Below are 25,870 nucleotides of genomic sequence, written 5' to 3' on the forward strand. Positions count from 1 at the left end.
AAAAAAAAAAAAAAAAAAAAAGTGTCTGGGAAGAAGAGATAGTGAAAAGAGGGAACCAAATTAAAAGAAAGAAAGCTGGCTGGGTTTAGTCACTCAAGTCTATAGTCCCAGCACTATAAGAAGCTGAGCCAGGGGGATCACTCACGGCCAAGAGTTCGAAACTAGCCTACACATCATAGGGAGACCTCATCTTTACAATTAAAAATATATATATTATACATATATATTATAATATATATAATATTATATTATATATGTATAATATATATAGAAAAATTAGCCAGGCTTGGTGGTGCATGCCTATAGTCATAGCCACTTGGGAGGCTGAGTTGGGAGGATCACTTGACCCCAAAAGTTCAAGACTGCAATGAGCTATGAACACATCCCTCCAACCTGGGTGGCAGAGTAAGATCCTGTCTCAAATTAAAAGAAATTTAAGCCTGTCTCCAATTAAAAGAAAAGGAAAGCTGGGGAAGAGGAGACTCTAAAGTGATGGAGAAAAAGAAAATCTATCAAGGAAGAAGCAAAAGTTAGCGAGTGTTAATTGCAAGGGAAAGATAGCCCTTGAGCCCTCAACGTTCCAGCTCCTCCTCAAAATGGCCCTTCTCAGAAGGCTCTGAGCATGGTTTGTCCTCACTGATAGTCCTGCCTGCTTGTAGGTAGAAGAAGATGGGAACAGGTAAAGGCGCTAGGGCTGCACACTTACACATGTACATGATACATGCAAACAGAAATGCACCATGAGTGGAATAACCATGGACAGAGGCAGGCAAACTCTGCTCAGTGAACCTGCCTCCCTTGTAGAGCAAACTCTGACAAGTGCGTTAGCATCGCCCAGAGGGCTTGGTAAAATACAAACCCTGGATCCTATCTGTAAAGTTTCTGATTCTGCGGTGGGGCCTGAAAATTTACATTTTTAACAGTTTCGCAGGTGATATTGGTGATACCAGTTTAGGGACCACATTTTGAGAATTACTGCCCTAGAAGTTGACTGATGGACTTGAAAAAGTAGAGACTAACATCCCAGGTGCACCACACTGTGTCAAGGCACTTCAGTCCCGTTCAGTAGGACTGGGGTGACCACTGGTTCTGTGTAAGACCCTATGGGAGGCAGAAAGAACTCTGTCTGTGTGCCCTTGGGGAGCTGATAGTAGAAGAGTCTCCCTCTTACACAGTTATCTCTGTCCTATAGTAAGTAATACAATACTATGAAAGCCAGAGGAGGGAAAGATGGATTCAGTCTTGGAGCTATAGGGAGATAAAGAGGGAGAGGATGCTGCTTTGTATAACCACCGATGACTCACATACACGTCTCAAGAGTTCAATGGAATCAGTGAATTTTAACAGGCCTTCAGTGAAAAAAATCTCACCACCCCCCATTATTAACCTAAGTCCACTTACAAATTAATCATAAACTACACACCTATATAATTATATTGATTTAATAGATAGAAGATACTGTTTTGACAGAACTCAGTCACCAGAGTGTGAATGTGGTGCTGCTTTGGTATAAATTTTTTAAAGTTCACACAGCTCTACAGCTGGGTGACATGAGGTAACCTACTTCCTTGTGTTTTTCTATCGGAATCACTGTAAAATTCTTATCCTTATAATTTTGGTCATTTAGTTTTCTCTTGTGAACTTGTCATTTATCATTAACCCCACATCCGTTCTTTTCTTGTTCACCTGCAACTGTGAAATTATGCCCTTTGGTTACAGACACAAACACAAGTATTGAAATTGTATGGCTTTAACTTGATTATAAGGTGATCATTCACTTGGCCCCAGTATATATGGTATAGATAGGTAGATAGATGAAAACATCAATGTGAAAATGCAAACTTTAAAAATACCTGCGGAAGGCTAGGCACAGTGGCTCACACCTGTAATCCCAGCACTTTGGGAGGCCAAGGCAGGAGGACTGCTTGAACCCAGGAATCTGAGACCAGCTTGGGCAACATCATGGACCCTATCTGTACAAAAATTACCCAGGCTTGGTGGTACGTGCCTGTAGTCCCGGCTACTCAGGAGGCTGAGGTGGTAGGATCACCTGAGCCTGGGGAGTCAAGACTGCAGTGAGCCATGATTGTGCCACTGCACTCCAGCCTGGGCAACACAGCAAGACGCTGTCTCAAAAAAAAGAAAGAAGTTCCACAGCCAGGCATAGTGGCTTATGCCTGTAATCCCAGTACTTTGGGAGGCCAAAGTGGGCAGATCACTTGAGGCCAGGAGTTAGAGACCTCCCTGGCCAACATGGTGAAACCCAGTCTCTACTGAGAAATACAAAAGTTAGCCAGACATGGTGGCACATGCTTGTAGTCCCAGCTACTCAGGAGGCTGAGGCAGAAGAATTGCTTGAACCTGGGAGGCAGAGGTTGCAGTGAGCTGAGACCGTACCACTGTACTCCAGCCTGGGAGACAGAGCAAGACCCTGTCTCAAAAAAAAAAAAAAAAGGAAAAGAAAAAAGAAATTTCAGAGAGAGGAGGGGTTAGGAGGGGGTTCAGTTGAGGTGTAGCAAATAGATTTGACTAGAACAGGAACAGTGTAGTAGAGATAAAGGCAATTCGGTAAGAGTAGGGAGAAACTACCCAGAGGCCTTCACCTATGGCAGGAATTGAGATTTGAACTGAGGGAAAGTTGAGAGCAGCAGCCAACTTCAAAGCAAGGAAGAGATGTGAGGAAGAATGTTAGGAATGTTATTTGTGCTCCCGGGTGACAGATTAGAGTGAAGAGAATGTGAAATCAAAGGAAGCTTTGTGTCAATGGAAACTAGGTGTCAGCTTTGAGCAACAGGGTTGTGGAGGGATGGAGGTGTGGAGGGAGGTCCCTCCTGACTTAATGACACACTTGATCAGGAAGTGGAGAAGGGGCAGAGGCTGACCCAGACTTGGGCATCTGAGAAGAGAGGACTACCCAACAGGATTGGAAGTGTTGGCAGGAGTCATTTGAGCTCAGGGACCACTTTATCTGGCTTTTTGGATGATGTCACAGACCGTAAGAAATATATGGAGTTGGAGATGATGTGAGAAGTGAGTCGGCGTTTCATCTGCTTGCATATCATAATTTAACCAAATAGATGTCCCTAAGGAATAAGACAGTAGATAAGGAACATCTTAGGACTTCTGGCTGACTTTGTCTTTTGTTTGTTTGTTTTTTTAATAGCCATGGTCCGCATGTTTTGAGGAACTGGTACCTCAGCTTTGGGACCTTTCTAACCATCTCTTCCCCAGATCTGGTTGTTTTTAGGGGATTCTCATGCATGACATACATAGCTAACTAAACATTTATCTAGTGTTCTACTAAGGTCAGACAAATGCAATTTTGCCCAGATTTCTACACTAGAACAAACTGGCTAGAGTGAATTTCTCTGCTTTGCTTTCTAGAAATTTGTGAAAATGTGTCCTTGTTGTACACGAATCCTGATTTTAACTTGTCATTGTTTCTTATGTTCAGATGAGACCTGCCAGAGCCAAATTTGACTTTAAAGCTCAGACACTAAAGTAAGTGCTACCAGTTATATTTATTTATCTTTTTAGCTGCCTCTTTGAAACACAACAGTTTGTTTGTAGAGAAGAGTTGGAGAAATAACAATTATAAAATTGTTGTTAAAAAAAAAAAAAAAGAGCAAAACAGTAGTTCATAGAGTTTGCTATGTGCCAAACACTATTCAGAGTACTTTGCTTATGTTAACTCATTGTGGAGTGGGTGCTGTGATGATCCCCACTCTTCAAATGAAAAGACCAAGGGACTATAAGGTTAAGGAACCTACTCAAGCTGGTGTGATAGAGTTGGAATTCAAACCTAGGCAGAGGTTGGGCTCTTATACGCTGTCCCACCCTGCCTCCTCCTATATAGGGGCTCTATTTGCTTAAGTGGTAGCTTGATCTGCCCATCTTTTCTGTGGAAGGATCTAGACCAGTCTCTAGGGAGATAACTTTACCCATTTTGCTACAACATCCCAAGAGATTAAAGGCTTGCATGAACCCACAGGAGACTAGCGTTTCTCTAAGTGTGTTCCTCAGAGTGCTAGCCCTACAAGATTTTTCTCAAAAAGGGAGTTCTGTTGTAGAATGAGTTGGGAAACACTGCATGCTATATCTATACCTCCCACCCACTTTGAAGAAATACTTTGTTGATGGCATGTTAGTAGCTCCAGAAGTCTTTCAAGAAAGGAACCTGAAACACGATTTGGGAAATGCTACCAAAGACTGGGTTCCATAAGGAAACAGCTGGCTTTTTATCTAATTATGGATTTAAATAGTCCATCAGTTCTCATTGGCAGCTAAAAGTACAATGGACAGTGGCCACCCCATTGTCCTGCAGATGGATGGTCATGCATCTGGTGATCAGAGGGAGAGCTCCCTGTCTTTAGATGCTGGAAAATGCTATGTGGAGCTAACCAACCATGGTTCTGATCTCCTCTATCCCACAAAATGAGTGACCAGGCCACAGTGTCTAGAACCTAGGCACAAATCTGGTATATTTGGGTTTGTGTGTATTACTCCAGTCCTTTAGTTGGTCAGCTAAAGGAGGTGGCTGCGTAATATACTGCAAAGATTGTGGGCTTTAGAGTCAGGAAGTCCTATGTTCAAATCCTGACTATGCCACTTACTATCTCTGTGAGTGTAGTCAAGTTATCAACTTCTCCCCTACTCAATTTTCTTTATCTGCAAGATACGGATAAAAATGCCTCTCTTGAGGCCGGGCGCGGTGGCTCAAGCCTGTAATCCCAGCACTTTGGGAGGCCGAGACGGGCGGATCACGAGGTCAGGAGATCGAGACCATCCTGGCGAACATGGTGAAACCCCGTCTCTACTAAAAAAAAAAATACAAAAAACTAGCCGGGCGAGGTGGTGGACGCCTGTAGTCCCAGCTACTCGGGAGGCTGAGGCAGGAGAATGGCGTAAACCCGGGAGGCGGAGCTTGCAGTGAGCTGAGATCCGGCCACTGCACTCCAGCCTGGGCGACAGAGCCAGACTCCATCTCAAAAAAAAAAAAAATGCCTCTCTTTCAGGGAAGCTGGGGTAATACCTGTAAAACATTTTGCATAGTGTACCAAAATTTAGTGCTCAAAATATGTTATCCTCTTACCCCCCCCTTTTTTTAAACCAGACAAGATAACAGAGATATATAAATTAATTTGCAATTTAATTAATACACTTTTTTCTTTGAATTGAGAAAGGTCTATGTAAGATTTATTAAATGGTCTATTGATGATAATAGTACATTTTCCCAGATTTCATAAAGAGTCTTAAAACAATTTTTTTTTAGAGCAACCCCGTCAAATAGAACAGGTGAGAAAGCTTAGATCCACAGAAATTGTCACCTTTTATCAACATTGGTAATGCCGAAGAGAGGTTTCCTTCCTTCTGATTCCGTGTTTTCATCACAACATGCTACCTCCAAAAAAACGTCCACAAAGTTTAGTGAAAAAAGTAAATTCTAGCTCCATGGTCTTTTAAGCCCTTCAGTCACTTGGTTTTACATTTTCCCACAGTCAGTTACTCAAAAAAGCATGCTGCCGGGGCCAGGCTTAGTGGCTCATGCCTGTAATGCCAGCACTTTGGGAGGCCAAGGCTGGCAGATCACTTGAGGTCAGGAGTTCAAGACCAGCCTGACCAACATGACGAAACCCTGTCTCTACTAAAAAATACAAAAATTAGTCAGGCGTGGTGGCAAGTGCCTGTAATTCCAGCTACTCAAGAGTCTAAGGCATGAGAATTGCTTGAACCCAGGAGGTGGAGGCTGCAGTAAGCTAAGATCACGTCACTGCATTCCAGCCTGGGGAACAGAGTGAGACTCCATCTAAAAAATAAAAAATGAAAAAAAAAAGCATGTTATGGAATACTTGGTTCAACAAAGTTAAACAAGTTTCTTTCCCCCGGGTCTTCTCAGAGCCTCTGCTGTGCTGATGTACACTGTGATGCTCCAGAAAAGATCTAAAGCAAATCCTATTTCTCAAACCCTCTCACCAGCAGACCTGGTTGCGTGGTTCTTTGGGAGCTAGGGGTATAGTCCACAGTAGTGGCAGAATAGGGCCCCAGCTTTCCCATGGTAGACTTCCATCAGCCACAACTACTGACTGACCCCTCGGTTCCTCTCTCACACACAAGTGTATCCTTTGCTTAACAGTAGGACCATTACGCTCCCACCCCCGTCCACAGCTGCGAGATACTTAGTATAGTAGAGTCAGGAGCCTGCAGGTCTCCACAGCAGTGAATATGCTGAGAGTCTTGCTCATCTATGTGCCTGTGGTTGGGGATGAAGGGAGAGGGAATTCATAATGCCCCCCAAAGAGGGCTGTGGCAAAAATGCGGCCTGAGACATTCCTTCTCACAGAGACAAATGCCCATATCCCCTTTACAGACCTCTTGAGGGTTAGAATCCTGTCTGCTAATGTGAGACCCACAAAGGCTGCCTTGTGCTTTTATTCAGCACAGAACTGACTTTCTATAGTTTTCCAGATGTGCCCTCATTGGCCAGCACCCCTCACATACCATGGGACTTCCTGGCATCCTGCAAAGTGAGCACACCCCTTCCAAGTTACAACTGGAGACCTTTCCATCCTATTGGTTTGACACAAATGAAAAAGATCTAGGTCATTTTTTTTTAATTCAAGAAAATGTTACAATTTTAAAATTATTTAACTCAAGAAAGAGCTGTAAGGGCCAGGCGCAGTGGCTCACGCCTATAATCCCAGCACTTTGGGAGGCCGAGGTGGGCGGATCACCTCAGGTTGGGAGTTCGAGACCAGTCTGACCAACTTGGAGAAACCCCATCTCTACTAAAAATACAAAATTAGCTGGGCCTGGTGGCCCATGTCTGTAATCCCAGCTACTGGGGAGGCTGAGGCAAGAGAATAGCTTGAACCCAGGAGGCGGAGGTTGCGGTGAGCCAAGATCACGCCATTACACTCTAGCCTGGGCAACAAGAGCAAAACTCTGTCTCAAAAAGAAAAGAAAAGAAAAGAAAAGTTATAATTTTATCCTTATTTTAAGTTTTCATTTTGTTTAAAATTTGCCTTTGGGTAATTTTTTTTTTTTTTTTTTTTTTTTGAGACGGAGTCTCACTCTGTCGCCCAGGCTGGAGTGCAGTGGCCAGATCACGGCTTACTGCAAGCTCCGCCTTCCGGGTTTACGCCATTCTCCTGCCTCAGCCTCCCGAGTAGCTGGGACTACAGGCGCCCGCCACCTCGCCCGGCTAGTTTTTTTGCATTTTTTAGTAGAGACGGGGTTTCACCGTGTTAGCCAGGATGGTCTCAATCTCCTGACCTCGTGATCCGCCCGTCTCGGCCTCCCAAAGTGCTGGGATTACAGGCTTGAGCTACCGCGCCTGGCCTTGTCTAATTTTTTTTTTTTAAAAGAGTCCTGGTTAAAAATTAACATCATCTGGGCCAGGCACGGTGGCTTACGCCTGTAATCCCAGCACTTTGGGAGGTCAAGGCAAGTGGATCATGAGGTCAGGAGTTCAAGACCAGCTTGACCAACATGGTGAAACCCCTCTCTACAAAAAAAAAATTAGCCGGGCATGGTGGTGCGTGCCTGTAGTCCCACCTGCTTGGGAAGCTAAGGCAGGAGAATTGCTTGAACCTGGGAGGTGGAGGTTGCAGTGAACTGAGATTGCACCACTGCACTCCAGCCTGGTGACAGAGTGAGACACTGTCGCAAAAAAATAAATTAATTAATAATAATAATAATAATAATATCATCATTAAGGCAAACAAAGGAATGGATATGGAAAAGTTGCAAAGGGGCACAAAGAGCATTTGAAGGAAAATCTGCTTTTCTTTCCAACATCACTTTTCCATGTTAAAAAGCAAAGGAATTAGGCCGGGCACGGTGACTACATGCCTGTAATCTCAGCATTTTGGGGGAGACTGAGGCAGGAGGATCACTTGAGCCCAGGAGTTCAAGACCACCCATGGCAACATGGCAAAAACCCATCTCTACAAAAATATATATGTAACAATTGGCCAGGCATGGTGGTGCATGCCTGTAGTCCCAGCTACTCAGGAGGCTGAAGTAGGAGGATCACTTGTGCTCAGGAGGTTCAGGCTGCAATGAGCCGTGATCATGCCACTTGCACTCCAGCCTGGGCAGCAGAATGAGACCCTGTCTCATGAAAAAAAGTAATGGAATTAACATTTATTGAGTGTTACCTACCTGTACAACAGGCACCATCCTAGCTGTTTGTTTTTAGTTTGTTGAAGCATTCTCCAGCAACTCTGAGTTAGCTCCAAGTTCAGCTAAAGAAACAGTGTCTCAGATTAAGTATTGTGTCCATGGTCCCAGAACTACTAAATTTCAGAACTGGGTTTTGGACCATATCTGCCTAACTTCAGAACCTTTCTACTGCATGATGATACAAAGACGGATGGTAAAATGGATGGGTGGATAAATGGTGAAATTGATGGAATGATAGAAGGATGTCAATATATCACAAATAATTTGAGGGCAGTTTAAAGCAACGAAGGCATGTCCTGCCTTAGGGCATAGAAGAGGATAGTGAAGGTATCCAGAAGGAGACGCTTTTCTTCGTTTAACAAACATCAGTTAAGGCAGCTGAGTGCATTGCTGTGTGTTGCGTAAATATTCTGAGCATAAGACAGCATTCACAAAAAATGCATTTAGAAAACCACAACAAATTAATAAGGCCTCTGAGCACTTTCAAGGGCTAGTCAATTTGAATGTTAACATCCATCCTGCAAAAGACTGGAAAAATGCCAAATGTGATGTAATTTCCTGAATAGTGGGGTTCTTACTTCCAAATATGGAGTCCCCTCTCTGGAATTTGTACCCTTTGACCCCACTTAAAAGTCTTCTTTTGCTACAAAACTGAAGTGTCTTAATCTTACACATATTGAAACATTTGCTAAAATGCCGTTGACCCTCTGTTGACAGGGAGCTTCCTCTGCAGAAGGGAGATATTGTTTACATTTATAAGCAAATTGATCAGAACTGGTATGAAGGAGAACACCACGGCCGGGTGGGAATCTTCCCACGCACCTATATTGAGGTACCGCAGCCCCTTTTCTTTCTAAGGAAAAGCCTGACCGTGCCCAAAGCACCATATATTTACTAAATGCTTATGTTTTGTTTCCTCCTTTTCCTCTTGTTTCCCTGCTTTCTTCTCTTCCCTTGTTCTCTTTTACCTGTTTCCCTTTCTCAGCTTCTTCCTCCTGCTGAGAAGGCTCAGCCCAAAAAGTTGACACCAGTGCAGGTTTTGGAATATGGAGAAGCTATTGCTAAGTTTAACTTTAATGGTGATACACAGGTAGAAATGTCCTTCAGAAAGGTAAGCTGCCCTTCTCATGCCTTGCTTTGGGGCTCTCTTGGATGGCGCAGCTATGTGGGGAAGTGTGTTGTTGCTATCACATCCCAGTCTGGGGGTGCTGTCTGTACCCTTAAGAGAAGTATGCCAATCAATAATTGCATTAAGGGCTGGGCACTGTGGCTCACGTCTGTAATCCCAGCACTTTGGGAGGCCGAGGTGGTTAGATCACTTGAGGCAGTGTGAGACTAGCCTGGCCAACATGGTGAAACCCCGTCTCTACTAAAAATACAAAAATTAGCTGGGCATGGTAGTGGGTTCCTGTAATCCCAGCTACTCAGGAGGCTGAGGCAGGAGAATCATTTGAACCTGGGAGACAGAGGTTGCAGTGAACTGAGATCACTCCAGTGCACTCCAACCTGGACAATAGGGTGAGACTCTATCTCAAAAAAAAAAAAAAAAAAAAAGAATTGCATTAAGGCCTGTAATCCCAGCACTTTGGGAAACCAAGACAGGAGGCTCACTTAAGGCCAGGGGTTCAAGACCAGCCTAAGCAACATAGCAAGACCCCGTCTCTATTGAAGAAAAAAAAAAAAAAAAAAGAATTGCATTAAGGGCAATTGGAGAATTTTCTGAGGTAAGGTATTTTTAAAATAAACCCTAGGCTAATGTCAGGGTTTAACTGTATTGAGCTCACTGATTAAAGATAGTATTTCTGGAGTCTTAGACATCTTTTATAAGCTGTTTTCAACCAACACTTACCAACTAATGATGTGATAATGCACTGTGTTGGGGACTGGGTTTTACAATATACTGGTGTGACCTAGTGGAAAAAACAGGTGCATTGATACCAGGAGAAGTTTGAAAAGCTTTGAACCCAAAAGGCACAAACCAGCTGTGCAGAATGTGGGAGTTAAATACTTTTTCCAAGCCACCATTTTCTTATAGAAAAAAATGAAGATAGATGGCTCTCCCCTAGGTGGTTGTAAGAGACTTAGGTGAAACAGCTTATGTGAAGCCCCCAGCATGACACATGGTGTCTGGTTTGTGCTTAGTAAACAGGAGATGCCAGTATTATTATCACCGTCATGCTTATTCAGACACAATTACACTGTGCAGAGAAGTTCTTCTTTCCAGAATCCAAACACTCTACATGGCAAAATTCTCTGGCTTGCTAAAGTTACAAAGTTACTGATTTTATTGAGGATTGAGGGAAGTGAGCACATGGGTTAGAAAAAGATGAGCCATCTTATATAATACTGGAAGCAGGCCGGGCGCGGTGGCTCAAGCCTGTAATCCCAGCACTTTGGGAGGCCGAGACGGGCGGATCACGAGGTCAGGAGATCGAGACCATCCTGGCTAACACGGTGAAACCCCGTCTCTACTAAAGAAATACAAAACTTAGCCGGGCGATGTGGCGGGCGCCTGTAGTCCCAGCTACTTGGGAGGCTGAGGCGAGAGAATGGCGTAAACCCGGGAGGAGGAGCTTGCAGTGAGCTGAGATCCGGCCACTGCACTCCAGCCTGGGAGACAGAGCAAGACTCCGTCTCAAAAAAAAAAAAAAACGAAACCAAACAAAAAAAATACTGGAAGCAACCCAATTTGCCCTACAGCAGGGGATCAGTAATTAAATCATTATATGTGTGTGCAACAGAATACCCTGCAGTGGTCGATTAAGCTGTGCAATGCCATTAAAAATCTAGAATTCAATTTTTGATAAAGAAGGAGGTTTACTATGTACTATTAAGTATTTTTTAAAAGCAAGTTGGAAAATACGGAAATACAGTTCATGCTCAATTTTTATAAGAAAAAATATATGAGGTTTAATTCACATGTGTAGAAGTAAATCTGGGAAGTCCATATGCCAAATATTAATAGTGTTTATCCCCAAATGACTATGTGATGGGTGGTGATTGTTTTCTGCTTTATGTTTGTGTTCTGATTTTTCTATCATGATACATTATAAGTATTTATAATGCTACAAAAGAAAGAAAAAGAGAAACCCCTCAAAATCTTTGCCTTAGAGATGAAGATTGGATATCTGTTTCACATTAAATGAGTCAAAAGCACTACATTTGTTCCCTGGCTTAGGGGCACAGATCTGATATTCTCCTTTACTAAAATACTTAAAGAACCAAGCTAAACTTCCCAGCATCAAGGTAGCTCCTCTGCCATTAGCATCCTCATCCCAGTGGTGGTAATTCCAGGTTCAGCAGGGAATGTTTTCCTGAGCTAAGAATGTGGTAAACAATGCAGGACATTGAAGCATGCAGGCAGAGGCCCCAGGCATGCAGAGGCATGCTAGGACAAGGACCCTCTCTTTGCGGTGTCTTCCAGGGTGAGAGGATAACACTGCTCCGGCAGGTAGATGAGAACTGGTACGAAGGGAGGATCCCAGGGACATCCCGACAAGGCATCTTCCCCATCACCTACGTGGATGTGATCAAGCGGCCACTGGTGAAAAACCCTGTGGATTACATGGACCTACCTTTCTCCGCCTCCCCAAGTCGCAGTGCCACTGCAAGCCCTCAGGTATCTAAGCTTCTCGTCACTGGTTTTCATACTCAGCATGTGAGTTTTCTTAGTCAACAGTGCTGTTGGCACACAGCCTCTCTGGGGAGGTTTTTGAGCATTGCAATTAAAAATTGTCTGCAGGAGGCCGGGTGTGGTGGCTCACGCCTGTAATCCCAGCACTTTGGGAGGCTGAGGTGGAGATCAGCCTGGCCAACATGGTGAAACCTTGTCTCTACTAAAAATTCAAGAACCAAAAAAAGACGGCAGGCACCTGTAGTCCCAGCTACTCGGGAGGCTGAGGCAGGAGAATTGCTTGAACCCGGGAGGCGGAGGTTGCAGTGAGCTGAGATCACGCCACTGCACTCCAGGCTGGGCGACAGAGTGAGACTCTGTCTCAAAAAAAAAAACAAAAACTGCAGGAAAGCAGACTGTACACTGGACTTTGTCTTCATGCATACAAATGGCCTTTTCCAGTGCTTGGTTGAAGACATATTATTATCTCAGGGGAAAAGGAAGAGTCAGATAATTGCTCTGGGAATAAGGTGACTAGGGAAAGAGAAACAAGAGCCTTTATCAGCTGGTCCCTCCTGGGTGAAGCTGTTGGTGTGGGGACCACCACTGTGTCATAAATCCCATGGTCCAAATGTGGTCCTCAGTCATCTTGGCCAAAGTTGGCCTGCAGAAGACAAAGGCTGAAAGAGAGACTTACACCTTCTTCTCGTCAGCCGCATAGACCAGATCCAAAGTATTCTTTGCATTCACTGGAACCAGGTGACTGGAACAAGTAACTTACAGCATCTCAGTCTCAGTGGGCTGAAAGGATGTAGGTTTATAGGCATAGTAAGATGTTGGCTTTCCCAAACATTAATTATGAATAAACTTGTTTAGAAATATAAACTATTCCAAACTGATCCCCACTTTCCCAAAGCCAAGAAAATGTCAGAACCTTGAGTTCAGGGTGATACGGTGGGGGTGACATCCTGTGAAAAAGTCCAGCCAAACCACCAGGTATATTGTAAGGAGGTTGGCAGAGGAACAAGAGTAGGACCTGGGGGCCCAGGTTGACCCTGAGACGGTGCCTCTTCTCTGGTCCTCTAATTGTTTCCTCCTCTGACACCTGCTCATCACTGACTCCAGGAGAGGGTTCTTGGCAGAAAGCATTAAACAGGCTGACCCAGGGCTTCCTGCACAGTGACAGCCGCATCCTGTTGTCTTATAGGACAGCGTGTGTGACTGGGGCGGGACATTCTGCTTTGTAAGGATGCAGAGAACTCGGCTACATTTTTCACTTCACTGTAGCCAAGAGTGATTGTAAAACAAAATGAGTACACTACTCAGACTCCTCTCTGGAAGACTCTGCTGAGCTCCCAGAGAAAATAAAACCTCAGGGAAGGGCCATGGCAGTGCGGGGCCACCTTTCCCCATGGTTCCGGGTCAGGGATCTGGATGCACAGGGGCTGGGGGGCTGGGATAGGGAGCTTCCAGTGGGTCCCTTTGAAAATCCAATTCTGCAAAGCAGGCCGGCCTCATCCGTCACTACTCTGACGGGAACCTCTCTCCATCTCCACACCTCTGGCTGCTTCCTCCACCCACTGCCTGCACACATCAGGCTCACGTTCGCACATGCTCACACGCACACTCACCCATCCTGGTTTCTCCTCAGATGTAACCCAAGGATTTCGTTTTTGGACACCAGAGTGTCCTTGCTCATCTTCTCCATTTCATTCCTCTTTATATACCCCTTGTGATTATTTTCCTTCTTTTTCCTTTATGCTGACACTTGTACCTTTTGCTTCTTTCTTTTGTTTTCCTCTCTCTTCTTCTTTTTAAGTTTTCCAGTCACAGCAAGCTCATCACGCCAGCACCCTCATCTCTGCCCCACTCCCGCCGAGCCCTGTCCCCCGAGATGCACGCCGTCACCTCTGAGTGGATCTCGCTGACTGTGGGGGTCCCAGGCAGGCGTTCTCTGGCCCTGACCCCACCCTTGCCTCCTCTGCCAGAGGCTTCTGTCTATAACACTGACCACCTCGCCTTGTCACCAAGGGCCAGTCCCTCCCTGTCTCTCAGCCTCCCCCATTTGAGTTGGTCAGATCGTCCCACCCCACGGTCAGTAGCTTCTCCACTGGCCCTACCTTCCCCACACAAAACCTATGCCCTAGCACCCGCTTCCCAGGCCTCCCTTCACATGAATGGAGACGGTGGTGTCCACACGCCATCTTCAGGCATCCACCAAGATAGCTTCTCGCAGCTGCCACTGGGGAGCTCTGATAGTGTCATCTCCCAGCTTAGTGATGCCTTTAGCAGCCAGAGCAAGAGGCAGCCATGGCGTGAAGAGAGTGGACAATATGAGAGGAAAGCAGAGAGGGAGGCAGGCCAGAGAGGCCCTGGCGGACCCGAGATCTCTAAGAAGAGCTGCTTGAAGCCTTCAGACGTGGTCAGGTGCCTGAGTACTGAACACAGACTCTCAGATCTCAACACCCCTGAGGAGAGCCGGCCTGGCAAGCCCCTGGGTAGCGCTTTTCCAGGAAGTGAGGCTGAGCAGACAGAGCGGCATAGAGGTGGCGAGCAGGCGGGGAGGAAAGCTGCTCGGAGAGGTGGGAGCCAGGTAGGACTGCAGCATGCCGCGTGTGCACTTGGCGTCTCACTTGGCAGGGTGGGCTGCACGTCTCGCCCCGGTCCATCTACGGAGGCCAAGTGAATGCTGGTGAGACCATTTGCTTGCCTCGGGAGCAAAGAGATGGCCCCGGAGGGAATGGGGGGACATGAATTCAGGTGCCAGGGCTGGATACAGTTGGAGGGAAAGGACAGGCTATATCTGACCACTTGAAGTCATTCAGAAGTTATCTCTACTTTGAATGCCTCCTGGCCTGCTGCAAGGGCCTCTGAGAAGGCAGACCTTCCTCACGTCCCATGTATGCCTTGGAGATGACCCTCGGTTTGCTTTGACTAACACAGCTGAGAACACCAGGCTTTGGTGTGGTGGTGTGGTTTGCTTTTATGTAAGATGCACTTTGTTTCCATAACCCATGGTGCTCTGCTAGTGCTCGGTTCTGTCAGGTCTTTGTCCTGTCTTGTGTTTGTGTGGGAGCGCGGGGCCTTTGTTTGCCACGCAACAAAGGTGTTTTGGTTCTGGAGAGGAGAATGCAGGTCTCCTGGGGTCCTGACTGACATGGGGTATCCTCGAGTAGGCATGCCAGGTTTTTGGGTGAGTGTCCCATCTTCTCTCTGGGTCAGCTACAAAGAGTGCAGCATTTGGGCAAAGGTAGCCTTAGGGTGTTTTGAAACCTGAAAATTTTTTTGGAGAAATGAACTTAGCAACTCAACAAATCACAATTCTGATTTTGGCTATGCTGTTTACTACTGCTAAAGTCGAAGACCTTAGGCAACTCCTCTGAAGCAGCCAGGTTTGAATGGCAGCTCCACCTCTTACTGTCTAGTGACTTGGGAGTTACTTCCCCTCTCTGAGACTCAGTTTCCTCATCTGTAAAATGGAGATGATAGCACCTGTGTCAAAGAGTGGTTGACTACAAGGGCTTATGATCCTGGGAACATGGTCAGCACTTTATAAATGGAAGCTATAGAGCCACCATCTTGGGTGATCTAGAACTGCTTCTAGAACTGAGAGTATTCTTAGAACCTCATTAGACCCAGATTGAGTTCCTGAAGATGTCTGCAAGCCATTTATTAAGTATCTAGTATGTATGATGTCCACAGTAAATAGTGCTTAACCCTTAGGCTTGCAAACTCAGTTTCCCTTTGAGGCTGTAGTTATTCCATCTATGAATAAGGCCTGCAGGTACCAGCCTCTGGGCAGAATATAAGGGTCATTTGTCTCTCCTCTTGAGGACCCTAAGTTCAAGGCTCCTCAAAACAAGGAGGAGCCTACAAACATAGCAATACCACCAGGACAATAATAGAGGCATGCTTGGGGGACACAGGAGCACAGAGGCTTGAGACACACTAAGCCAGACTTCCAGCTCCAGCCAAGCACATGTGGGCCCATGGGTGGGCCAGCCCATCAGGAGTAGGGATCACTGAGGGTGAGCCAGCATGGGGTAGTTTATAAGAAATCAGGCTTAGTCTTTTGCTAGAAAGCCACTTAACCTCTCACATGCAAAGTAGGAGTGGAAGCAGTCCATCCCTTGTAGGGCAAGGATTCAATGAGGTAATTAATGGAAGTTAGTGCTTGGCACATGCCAAGGCTCCATATGTGGGATCTCCCGCTGCTGTGTGAGGCCGTAGGAAAGCAGCAATACCTGGCAAAGGCTTTGCCTGGCCCTGGAACAGGTTGAGGAAAAAATAGAAGAGGTGGTAAAGTGGCTAGTTGAAAAGAATTAAATGTCTCTGACACAGGAACAATTCTATAAATGTTCTAAGTCAACCCAAGGCACCCGGGGACATCCTTATTGTCAGTGTTGAGTCATCATCCCGGCCCAATTCCAAGATCCTGTGTGTATAGGAAGTGCGCATGGTGCCGGATCTCCGAGTAAGGTTAGGGGTATACGCTTCCTGCTTCCTAAGGCAGGATAGGAGTGGAGTAGCTGGCAACACTGAAGATTATGTTGATTGGAAAGTCAGGCTTGTTGAAACTTGGTGTTCCTTTCTTGGTGGGCCTCCAGACCCTAAGTGTACCACTTCCTGTCCCCTCCCTTCCTTCTGCCCTCCTGGCACAAGCCCCTTTTCCATGGGTGTGCCCAGGCTGTGGCCTGGGGCTCGCTCCCCCTTGAGAGCTGGCATTTGTGTGAAAAGGACTGCGCCCACACCTCCCCTTTAGCCGCCTCACTTTCCCCTCCTGTGGCTGGAGCAGGAGCTGACAACTCTGGAAACGGGGTCCTTCAGAAGAGGCTCAGAAGACGCTCGTGTGTCTTGGGCCCTCTTTGGGTGACAGACATGCTAAAAATGGAAAGGACTTATATGACAACTGTTTTCTGGCAGCCCTATCAGAATGACTTGACCACAGGCTGTTGCTTATTTGGAAAAATGCATTCCAGACCAGTTTGTGTGTCAAGAGAACTGTCAGCCATTATGATCCTTGCTGAACTAAAGAGCTGAAACAAAAGTTCACTTTTATTATAGGTGTTGGGGAGGTAGGTTGACAATCTGACCAATAATGAGAGGGAATTTTACCAGAGAACCTTAAATGAAAAGATATTCTGAAATGTTATGGTCATGTACTCTTTGAAGCATTTAGGATATTTCAGGCAGTTTGCTGCAAGAGATAGAGAAGGGTGAACATCATCAGGGCTTCCATTTAGATGTAACTTCTAGGAAGTTGTTGGGGCCAAGGGAAAGTTTCCCTTTTGTCCTTTGAAGTTTCCCTAAAAATTACTGACAAAAAACAAAAAATTTTTTTTCTTTTCTTTCTTTCTTTTCTTTTTTTTTTTTTCTTTTTTTTGAGGCAGGGTCTCACTCTGTCATCCAGGCTGGAGTGCAGTGGCACAATCTCATTGCAATCTCTGCCCCTGGGTTCAAAACTCCTTCTACCTCAGCCTTCTCGAGTAGCTGGGACTACAGGCACATGCCACCGTGCCCAGGTAATTTTTGTTCTGTTTGGTAGAGATGGGGTTTCACCATGTTGGCCAGGCTGGCCTCAGACTCCTGACCTCAAGTGATCCTCCCGCCTCGGCCTCCTTGGATTACAGGCATGAGCCACCACACCTGGCCAAGAAGCAAATTAATAGGAGAAAAGGCATACAGTTTTATGTGACACGGGAGCCTTCAGAATGAAGACCCAACCCCCCCAATGGGGTGCAGAAGCTTATACCATCTTGAGGTTACAGAAGAATGGGGGCTCAGAGGATGGCCAAAGACAGGTTATGGTGGTAAATCAGATTTTAAGCAGCAAGACACGTTATGGGAGGGAGAAAAGTAAGGCTTGGCTAGCAAAGGGGGTCTTGTTATTTAGATGAAAGCTCACAGGTAGCAGCCTCAGAGAGAATAGATGGTAAATGTTTCTTTTAGGCCTTTGAAGGTGTCAGACTGTCAGTTAATCTTTTCTAGATCTAGACAAGGGAAAGCCTCAGAGAAAACCTGGCTGCATCAATGCAGATTTTTCTCTATAAATACAAATGTCCTGCACAAAAGACAGCTTTGCAGAGCTACCTGTTTTTGCTGGCTCTCTGACAGCCATCCCAAAATATGTCAAAAAATATATTTTGGAGTAAAATATTCTGATTTCCTTTAACACCTTTCTTGACAGCCTCCCCCACCCCTGCATGAGTGGATTCAGTGCTCTTTGTGCTGCCACAGCCCCTGCAAATGGTCTGAGTGAGTGAGCCTCTCTCAGCCCCCTTTGCTTCCCTGTGTTCCCATAAAGTATCAGTGCTCCAAGGGCAAGACCATGATACCTGATGTATGGAAGGCACTCAGTGAATATTTGTTGAATGAAAGAAAAGGCAAGCCGGACATGGTGGCTTACACCTGTAATCCCAGCACTTCGGGAGCCTGAGGCAGGTGGATCACTTGAGGTCAGGAGTTTGAGACCAGCCAGCATAGGGAAACCCCATCTCTTCTAAAAATACAAAAATCTCTTCTAAAAAATAAAAAAAATCAGCTGGGCATGGTGGTGCATGCCTGTAATCCCAGCTACTTGGTAGGCTGAGGTGGGAGAATCACTTGAACTCAGGAAGCAGAGATTGCAGTGAGCAGAGATAGGGCCACTGCACTCCAGCCTGGGTGACAGAGCAAGACCCCGTATCAAAAAAAAAAAAAGAAGAAGAAGAAAGAAAGAAGGAAGGAGGGAGGGAGGAAGGAAGGAGGAAGGAAGGAAGGAAGGAAGGAAGGAAGGAAGGAAGGAAGGAAGGAAGGAAGGAAGGAAGGAAGGAAGGAAAAAAGACAAACAATGACTGACCCCAACTAAAGGAGTTTAGGATCTCCACCAGGGGAGTAAGACCTGTTCCCAAATAATTATAATGCAAATAAGGAAAGAGAGTCACAAACTACACCCCCTGGAAGATCAAGATGGGGAGAAATAATAACCAGGGAGGAAGGTGGTTGTCTGGAAACCTCAGGAAAAAAAATGCTGGGCAGTGTGTCAGAGCCCCAGCATGAGGAGGTGGTTGACTTGAGTGTTGGTAAGAAAAATTGACTGATAACAGTATAGGTTTGAAGAAGGAAAGTTTATTAGAAAAAAATAATGCTGCAAAAGGGTGCAGCAGGGCACTCAGTGAGAGAGGACTGAGCACACTGTGGTGGATTTTCCTCAGGAGTGTTTATGGACCTTAAGGCGGAAGCTTAAGGGCAATTTGGACCATGCTGGCCACATAGGTCATAAATGATTACATCTGTAGATGTTTTGGTGCCTTAATGTCACCAAGGGTTGCACAATGAGTTTCAGCATGCCATTCCAGAGATGTGTAGAAATTCTAGTTACTTATAAATTTGGAGGGAAAGAAATCTGGGACCAGATGCCTGCTTTAAATGATAGGGAAGTCTAATTACTTCTAATTTTCCCAGATAAGGAATTTGGCCTGTTTGATGGTCACCAGGTGGTCATTGCTGCCTTCTAAATTCCTCAGATAAGGAGTTTTTGCCTCTGGGGCCTGCTGGATGGTCACCAGGTGATTTTGCTCTCCTCAAAAAAGTAGCATTTAATCTGAGCCTTAAAGAATAAGAGTTTTTCTCACAGGTGAACAACAGGAAGGTGGGACTTAAGGCAAATAGCTCAAGCAAAGGCCCAGAGGTAGGACCATGAAAGGTATGCATGGAGAATGATGCATTCCTGGTTTGGGTGAGGCTTCTGGTGTCCACAGCTAAACAGAAAAGGGGATTTCTGGAGAAGGGGCTGGGACCAGAACTTACGTCAGGAGTCACGGTGACCCTTTGAATCAGTAACCTGCCCACCTCCCTCAACTCTGCAAATGTGTGGACGCTTTGTGTGAAATGGTTTGATTTTTCACTCCTAAACTGGTTTACACTGGGTTAGTTGCCCATGTTTTTAGGTGTGTTTTTTCTCTGAACAGCAGAAGAGAGTGAGTGAAATGAATGCAAGGGTCTTCAGGGACATCAGGAAGGGGTGGGAAGAGCAATGGATTGAGAGTCAGGGTTCCAAGTTCTAGCTCTAGCTCTGCCATTGGTTTGCCAAGTGTCTTTGGTTGAGTCACTTCTCTTTCCTGGCAGCCACTCTGTCCATAAACAAAAGATTCAGACAAGAAAAATGCCATTCCTTTTAGCTTTGATATCCTTTGATTAGGTAAAAATCCTGCGTGAATTTTAGTTGAAATGAGAAAGAAGAACACATACAAAAGTTTAAGTCAGGGGTTTATAATCAATTTACAGACCTTCACAATGGAAAATAGAAGCTTTTCCTTTTAATTTTGAGAGACAACTTATTGGATGAAAAATGTGCATACAAAATGCCCAAGCATTCAGAATTATCACCGAAGTTCTTGGATTTTCTTGGGCACAATTTTGGCCACCAACATTTAGAACAATCAAGAAGGTACGCTGGGCATAGTGGCTCACGCCTGTAATCCCAGCACTTTGGGAGGCCGAGGCAGGCAGATCACTTGAGGCCAGGAGTTTCAGACCAGCCTGGCCAACATGGCAAAACCCTGTCTCTACTAAAAATAGAAAAATTAGCCAGGCGTGGTGGTAGACATCTGTAATCCAAGCTACTCGGGAGGCTGAGGCATGAGAATTGCTTGAACCCGGGAGGTGGAGGTTGCAGTGAGCTGAGATCATGCCACTGCACTCCAGCCTGGGTGACAGAGCAAGACTCTACTTCAAAAAATTTTTCAAAAGTAAACAAAGGAAAAGAAAGTAAGGGGGACAGGTCTGATGGTAGTGAGTTATCTCAATTCATTGTTCACAGTCAGTTACAGATCAAACTGGTTGTTCCACTGAAAAAAAGAAAAAGAAAGCAAAGGGAAGATCATCTTGAGAAATCCCATCACTTCCATGATCAAATATTTACGGAGTTTCTTCATGACAGAAGCACTATTTGTTGACTGGCATCCAGCCTTGGTTTTAAGAGTTTTACAATGTGTGAGAGTACCTCCTAGAATTTTTTAATCAAAAAGAATATTTAGAGACCATCTACTCCAGTAACTGATAACTTTTTCTAGATCAAGAACCTTTGAGAATCTGAGATCAGCCGAGGACTCTAGGCCAGTAGTTTGGGGAGGAGAGTGACACACAGTTTTGCATCGTTTCGAGAGGCCCACACCCAAGTTCATCTGTGACAGACCAGCAGGTTAAGAGCCTCCAGTCTTTTACAATGAGATGAGAAAACCAAGACCTGAGGAAAGTGACAAAACTTTTGTGATGTTAGTTTGGTTCCTAAAGGGAAGGAAGCTAATCAAATAAAATTTCAATATACAGGAAAGTTATGTGTCCTCAAAGCATCTGTCTGAGAAGCATGGGAACAAACTATAGGCTTAGAGAAAGGAGAAGGAGGCAAAGTGACTCAACTTAAGACAGAAAGATGTGACTTCAGAGGGAACACTTCTCAACACAAGGAAACTAAGTTCGTTCCCAGAAAGATAAGAACAAAGGCATAGGCCTGCCTTGAGGATGGAAATCAGAAATAGAAGAGGAAGCTGTGATGTAACCTGCAAGAAAAAAAGAAAATTTAAATGTTAAGATACTCAAGTAAATATAGGAAACATTTTCCTTTGACTCACTCAGAAGGGAAATCTCTAAATAGAGGGCATTTAACAGCTTACGGGATGGGGAGAGACGTTGGCTGCAGTACTTACAAAAATAAGCAGCAGATACTCTCTCAACACTAATGGTAGGGAACTGGCCGGGCGTGGTGGCTCACACCTGTAATCCCAACACTTTCGGAGGCCAACATAGGAGGATCTCTTAAGCTCAGGAATTCAAGACCAGCCTGAGCAGCACAGGGAGACTACGTCTCTACAAAAATAAAAACATTAGCCAGGAGTGGTGGCGAGTGCCTGTGATTCCAGCTACTTGGGAAGCTGAGATGGGAAGAGTGCTTGGGTCTGGGAGGTCAAGGCTACAGTGAGCCATGATCACACCACTGCAGTCTAACCTGAACAACAGAAAAAAAAAAAGAAAAAGATAAGGCACTAAGACCCAAAGCTAAAGTGTCTACCCTTATGAAGGTGTTAGGAGAATGGAGCATGTCAATAGAAAGTGCCAGCCACAGGGTACTGGACAAATTAAGGTGACCTGTTGGTCGGCATCTCTCTCTAGCTCTTCTGATATCTTCCTCTGGCAGAGCACAAACCTCAAAGGTTGGGGTGTGGTGGAGTGTGCAGAACCTGGAGTCTGAGAGACAGATGTTCCAATACTAACTGTTCACATTCTCAACTCAGACATGGCAGGTCTTCGTTTTCTCATTTGTAAAATGAGGTCAATGTTGAGCACCTTCTTGAGTTGCTGTGAGAATTAAATGAAATGTAATAGAGATGAAAGCAGCTAGCGCAGAGCCTGTAATGGGATCGTAAATAACCTGTTATGTGATGTCAAGGTACCAGGGAAATGAAACAAAAGTAGTTTACTTTATCCACCTTACCCTGTTCCACCTAAGAGAGAAAATGGTGGCGGGGGGCGATGGGGGGAAGAGAAGAAAATAGAGAATGGGAAAATCATTTTGCTTTGGGTTACACGAATCGAGAATTTAAAAAATTTGGAATTTGTGCTCCCCAAATTAGTTTCTTCTACCTTCAGTATAAAGGCATAAGCTATTCTTGGAAAGCCTTTGGTTTCTTTACACTTGAATATGTATCTGCCATTACTCCCCTAACTGTCTTGTGAAAGAAAGAGAAGACTGTATGATAGTCTATGAAGAGAAGGCTGAGCATTGGGTGAATATTTACTGAGCATGTTAAGTTTAGTGTTGTAATCAGATTCAAATTACAACAAAGTTAATGTGTTGTCTATTGAGTGATTTGCAAGGAGATAAAATCTAGGTGGTAAGCAATTGAACTAGTTGTTTGTAATTCATTTTATATTTAAGCTGTGATCTTTTTCTCAGTAAACTTAATAAGATAACTCAGTGGAGTCAGAGGCTGTTTTGAGGGTGCTCTGGTGATTTCCTGAAGCTCAAACCCAGGAGACTGAATCATTCGGGCCTTTCTACTCCCCTGGAAGAGTTTGCCCATGATGTTCCAGTAGGTGCAAATCTTCTATGACTATTCTGGGGCAATCACTTGGGATACTTCCAGAAGTGAGCACTCCAGCCATATCTGGAGGCTGTAGTCAAAAGCCTTCCCCTGCCAGTCTTCAGTAAGCAATAGTAGAGTGCTGCCTCCCTTAAGCCAGCTCAGCCCCTGCCCACTCCTACTTCTTAACCCATAGGACAGGCACATTGCAATCATGGAGCGTTAAAGCCAAAAAGGACATTTATGTAAATTATGTCCAATCCTCTTATGTATTTTAGAACTCAAAGTCCTAAGACGTTAAGCATTTTGTTCACAAGACAATCAGTTAGTACAGAGCATGGCCTGGAACCCGGATTTTCTCACTGTCCCACTGGGAGGTCAGGGTAGGTCATGAGAAAGGTGGGGTGGGGTCTGAGAAGACTTGGGACGTGAGACGACTAGAGGAGTGCCGTCTCTGTGAGACTTGGGCAGATTAGGGGAGCAGCAGAGCCTCGCGCTGTTTCTAGAGGGGATTTGGGGCCAGGGGGAAGTTGAGTTTCTCTGTCCTGTCCACATCTTCAGGACTTCCTGCTGTTCTGTAGCCTGTGTGCAATTGATTCGGGTCCACAAGGCCTTGGCGCACACCCAAATCTGGAAGCGGATGCTTAGTAAGTCCGCAGTAGCGCCAGGTGTTCTGTGGATCCAGAGGGATTAACAGCTCCAGGGAGGCTAAGATCTGATTTCTGGGGGATTTCTGTGAACTGAAAGTAGAAGGGCAACAGCAAGGACACATGCAGGTTCACCCAATTGGGGAGAATGAAGCAAGCACTCCCGGCCAGGAGAGGCAACTTGTGTACAAATACAGAAGAAAGCAGTCTCTAGATCACGGACTGTTATCTGCTTACTATTAATGGGGGAAAGGAGGGAAGTGCAGTGTGTGTGTGTGTGTGTGTGTGTGTGTGTGTGTGTGTGTGTGTGTATGCATGTGCTGGGCTGGTTGTTTTTGTAAACACGTGAAAAACTAGAATGCCATCACCAGAGTCGGAAATGTCCTTAGCATGAGATATACTCCCTTTATTCTTAACCCTAATGAAGTCCTTGTTAGAATTTGTATCTTCTTTTAGGCTTAAATAAGGGCAGACCCTGAGGACCTGGGGAGGGTTCAGAGCAGCATTGTCTAGTAGAAATATAATGTGAGCCACATGTGTGATTTTAAAATGTTCTAGTAGACACAGTAAAATGGAACAACTGAAATTTTAATAATAGATTGTAACCCAATATATCTAAAAATTATTACTGAGATTTTACATTCTTTATTTTGTACTAAGTTTTTTTTTGTTTTGTTTTGTTTTGTTTTGTTTTGTTTTTTTGAGACAGAGTCTCACTGTGTCACCCAGGCTGGAGTGCAGTGGCCGGATCTCAGCTCACTGCAAGCTCCGCCTCCCAGGTTTACGCCATTCTCCTGCCTCAGCCTCCTGAGTAGCTGGGACTACAGGCGCCCGCCACCTCGCCTGGCCTGTTTTTTGTATTTTTTTAGTAGAGACGGGGTTTCACCATGTTAGCCAGGATGGTCTCGATCTCCTGACCTCGTGATCCGCCCATCTCGGCCTCCCAAAGTGCTGGGATTACAGGCTTGAGCCACCGCGCCCGGCCTGTACTAAGTTTTTGAAATCCAGTGTCTATTTTTACACATAACACGTTTCACTTCATACTTGCTACATCTCAAGTGTCCAACAGCCACCTGTGGCTACTGGCTACCATCTTGGACAGGACAGGTCCAGAAGAAGCACTATGCAAAGCTGTAAAGTGGTTAGAAAATGGGGACAGGAAAAGAAAACATACCTAGAGGGGGAAAAAAATCTGAGGATAAACAGCCTTCAAAATGAAGGGCTGATTCTTGTGATGGATAGTGATGGTTTCCATTTCCACTGAGGGTCTACCCCCATGCCATGTCTCCGTCCCCTGAAAAAAAAACAAAACTGGTTTACATTTCAGTTATGTAAGCTATTTCACTTAAATCTAAACAGAGAGAAATTGAGTCTTAGCTAATAGAATAAATGTTTATCCTGACTTCTTCCTTCATTTATTCAACAAACGCTAAGTGAGGCACTCAGTCATTCCTACCTCTCAGGAATGGGGTTAAGTTTGTACTATACAGATGTCAAAGCTATGATGATGATTATCCTTAGCTTGGGGTATGGCCTGAGACCAAGGAAGGTACAAGGTGGGCCATCAATATCCCTTTCGGTACTATAGTTCACAATTAATGATTGGATGCTATTGCCATACACTGTACCTTTTATATAAGGATATGTCTTTGAACACCTAGAGTAAAAAGTATTCAAGAAGAGAAATGATAGGTAGTGCCTGTTTTCAGACAAGGCAGAAATTGGGTATTGCTATCATAGTTACACAAGCAATCTAATCATGATCCAAGAGGGAGGTGGCAGGTGGTATATGGAGATTAGAAGTCAAAGGGCTCAGCTCTCACACTACCTTGTGCAAACCTCACAAGGTCAGGTCCCAGCCACCTGGCAAAGGCCTAACGTCCTGAGACATTGTAGAAGAAGCAGGAAATGGCCCCTTTCATTTTGTCCCTTCCTTTACTTCTGTCAGAGTCTGAGGTGACTTGTTTGAGTGATTGTAGTTTAGAAGGGGTTTAGAGAACTCAAAGACTCTTCCCAAAAGGACAAGAGTATAGAAGTGGGGCCGGGCACAGTGACTCAACGCCTGTAATCCCAGCACTTTGGGAGGCCAAGGTGGGTGGATCATTTGAGGTCAGGAGTTCGAGACCAGCCTGACCAACATGGTGAAACCCCATCTCTACTAAGAATACAAAAAAATTAGCTGAATGTAGTGGCCCACGCCTGTGATCCCAGCTACTTGGGAGGCTGAGGCAGGAGAATTGCTTGAACCTGGGAAATGGAGGTTGCAGTGAGCTCAGATTGCACCTGGGTGACAGAGTGAAACGCTGTCTCAAAAAAAAAAAAAAAGTAGTGCCTGGGATGGAACTCCTCTGAGCCTTAAATTCCTT

At 45.1% G+C, this 25,870-nt stretch overlaps 1 protein-coding gene across 50 annotated transcripts in view; it reads left to right on the top strand.

The window, feature by feature from the left end:
• SORBS1 (sorbin and SH3 domain containing 1) overlaps nt 1-25,870 on the top strand; it is a 259,100-nt gene that overhangs the window by 218,888 nt on the left and 14,342 nt on the right. For 37 of the 50 annotated variants that reach the window (XM_017894526.1, XM_017894534.1, XM_017894538.1 and 34 more), the window contains 5 exons: nt 3,455-3,501; nt 8,902-9,016; nt 9,170-9,295; nt 11,609-11,803; nt 13,617-14,390. In XM_017894526.1, the coding sequence (XP_017750015.1) occupies nt 3,455-3,501; nt 8,902-9,016; nt 9,170-9,295; nt 11,609-11,803; nt 13,617-14,390 (1,257 nt within the window). The remainder of the gene's footprint in view (nt 1-3,454; nt 3,502-8,901; nt 9,017-9,169; nt 9,296-11,608; nt 11,804-13,616; nt 14,391-25,870) is intronic. The other 13 variants (XM_017894551.1, XM_017894554.1, XM_017894559.1 and 10 more) reach the window with 1 other exon arrangement.

This window comes from Rhinopithecus bieti, unplaced genomic scaffold, assembly GCF_001698545.2.
Source record: "Rhinopithecus bieti isolate Rb0 unplaced genomic scaffold, ASM169854v2 scaffold_25291, whole genome shotgun sequence".
Taxonomy (NCBI): domain Eukaryota; kingdom Metazoa; phylum Chordata; class Mammalia; order Primates; family Cercopithecidae; genus Rhinopithecus; species Rhinopithecus bieti.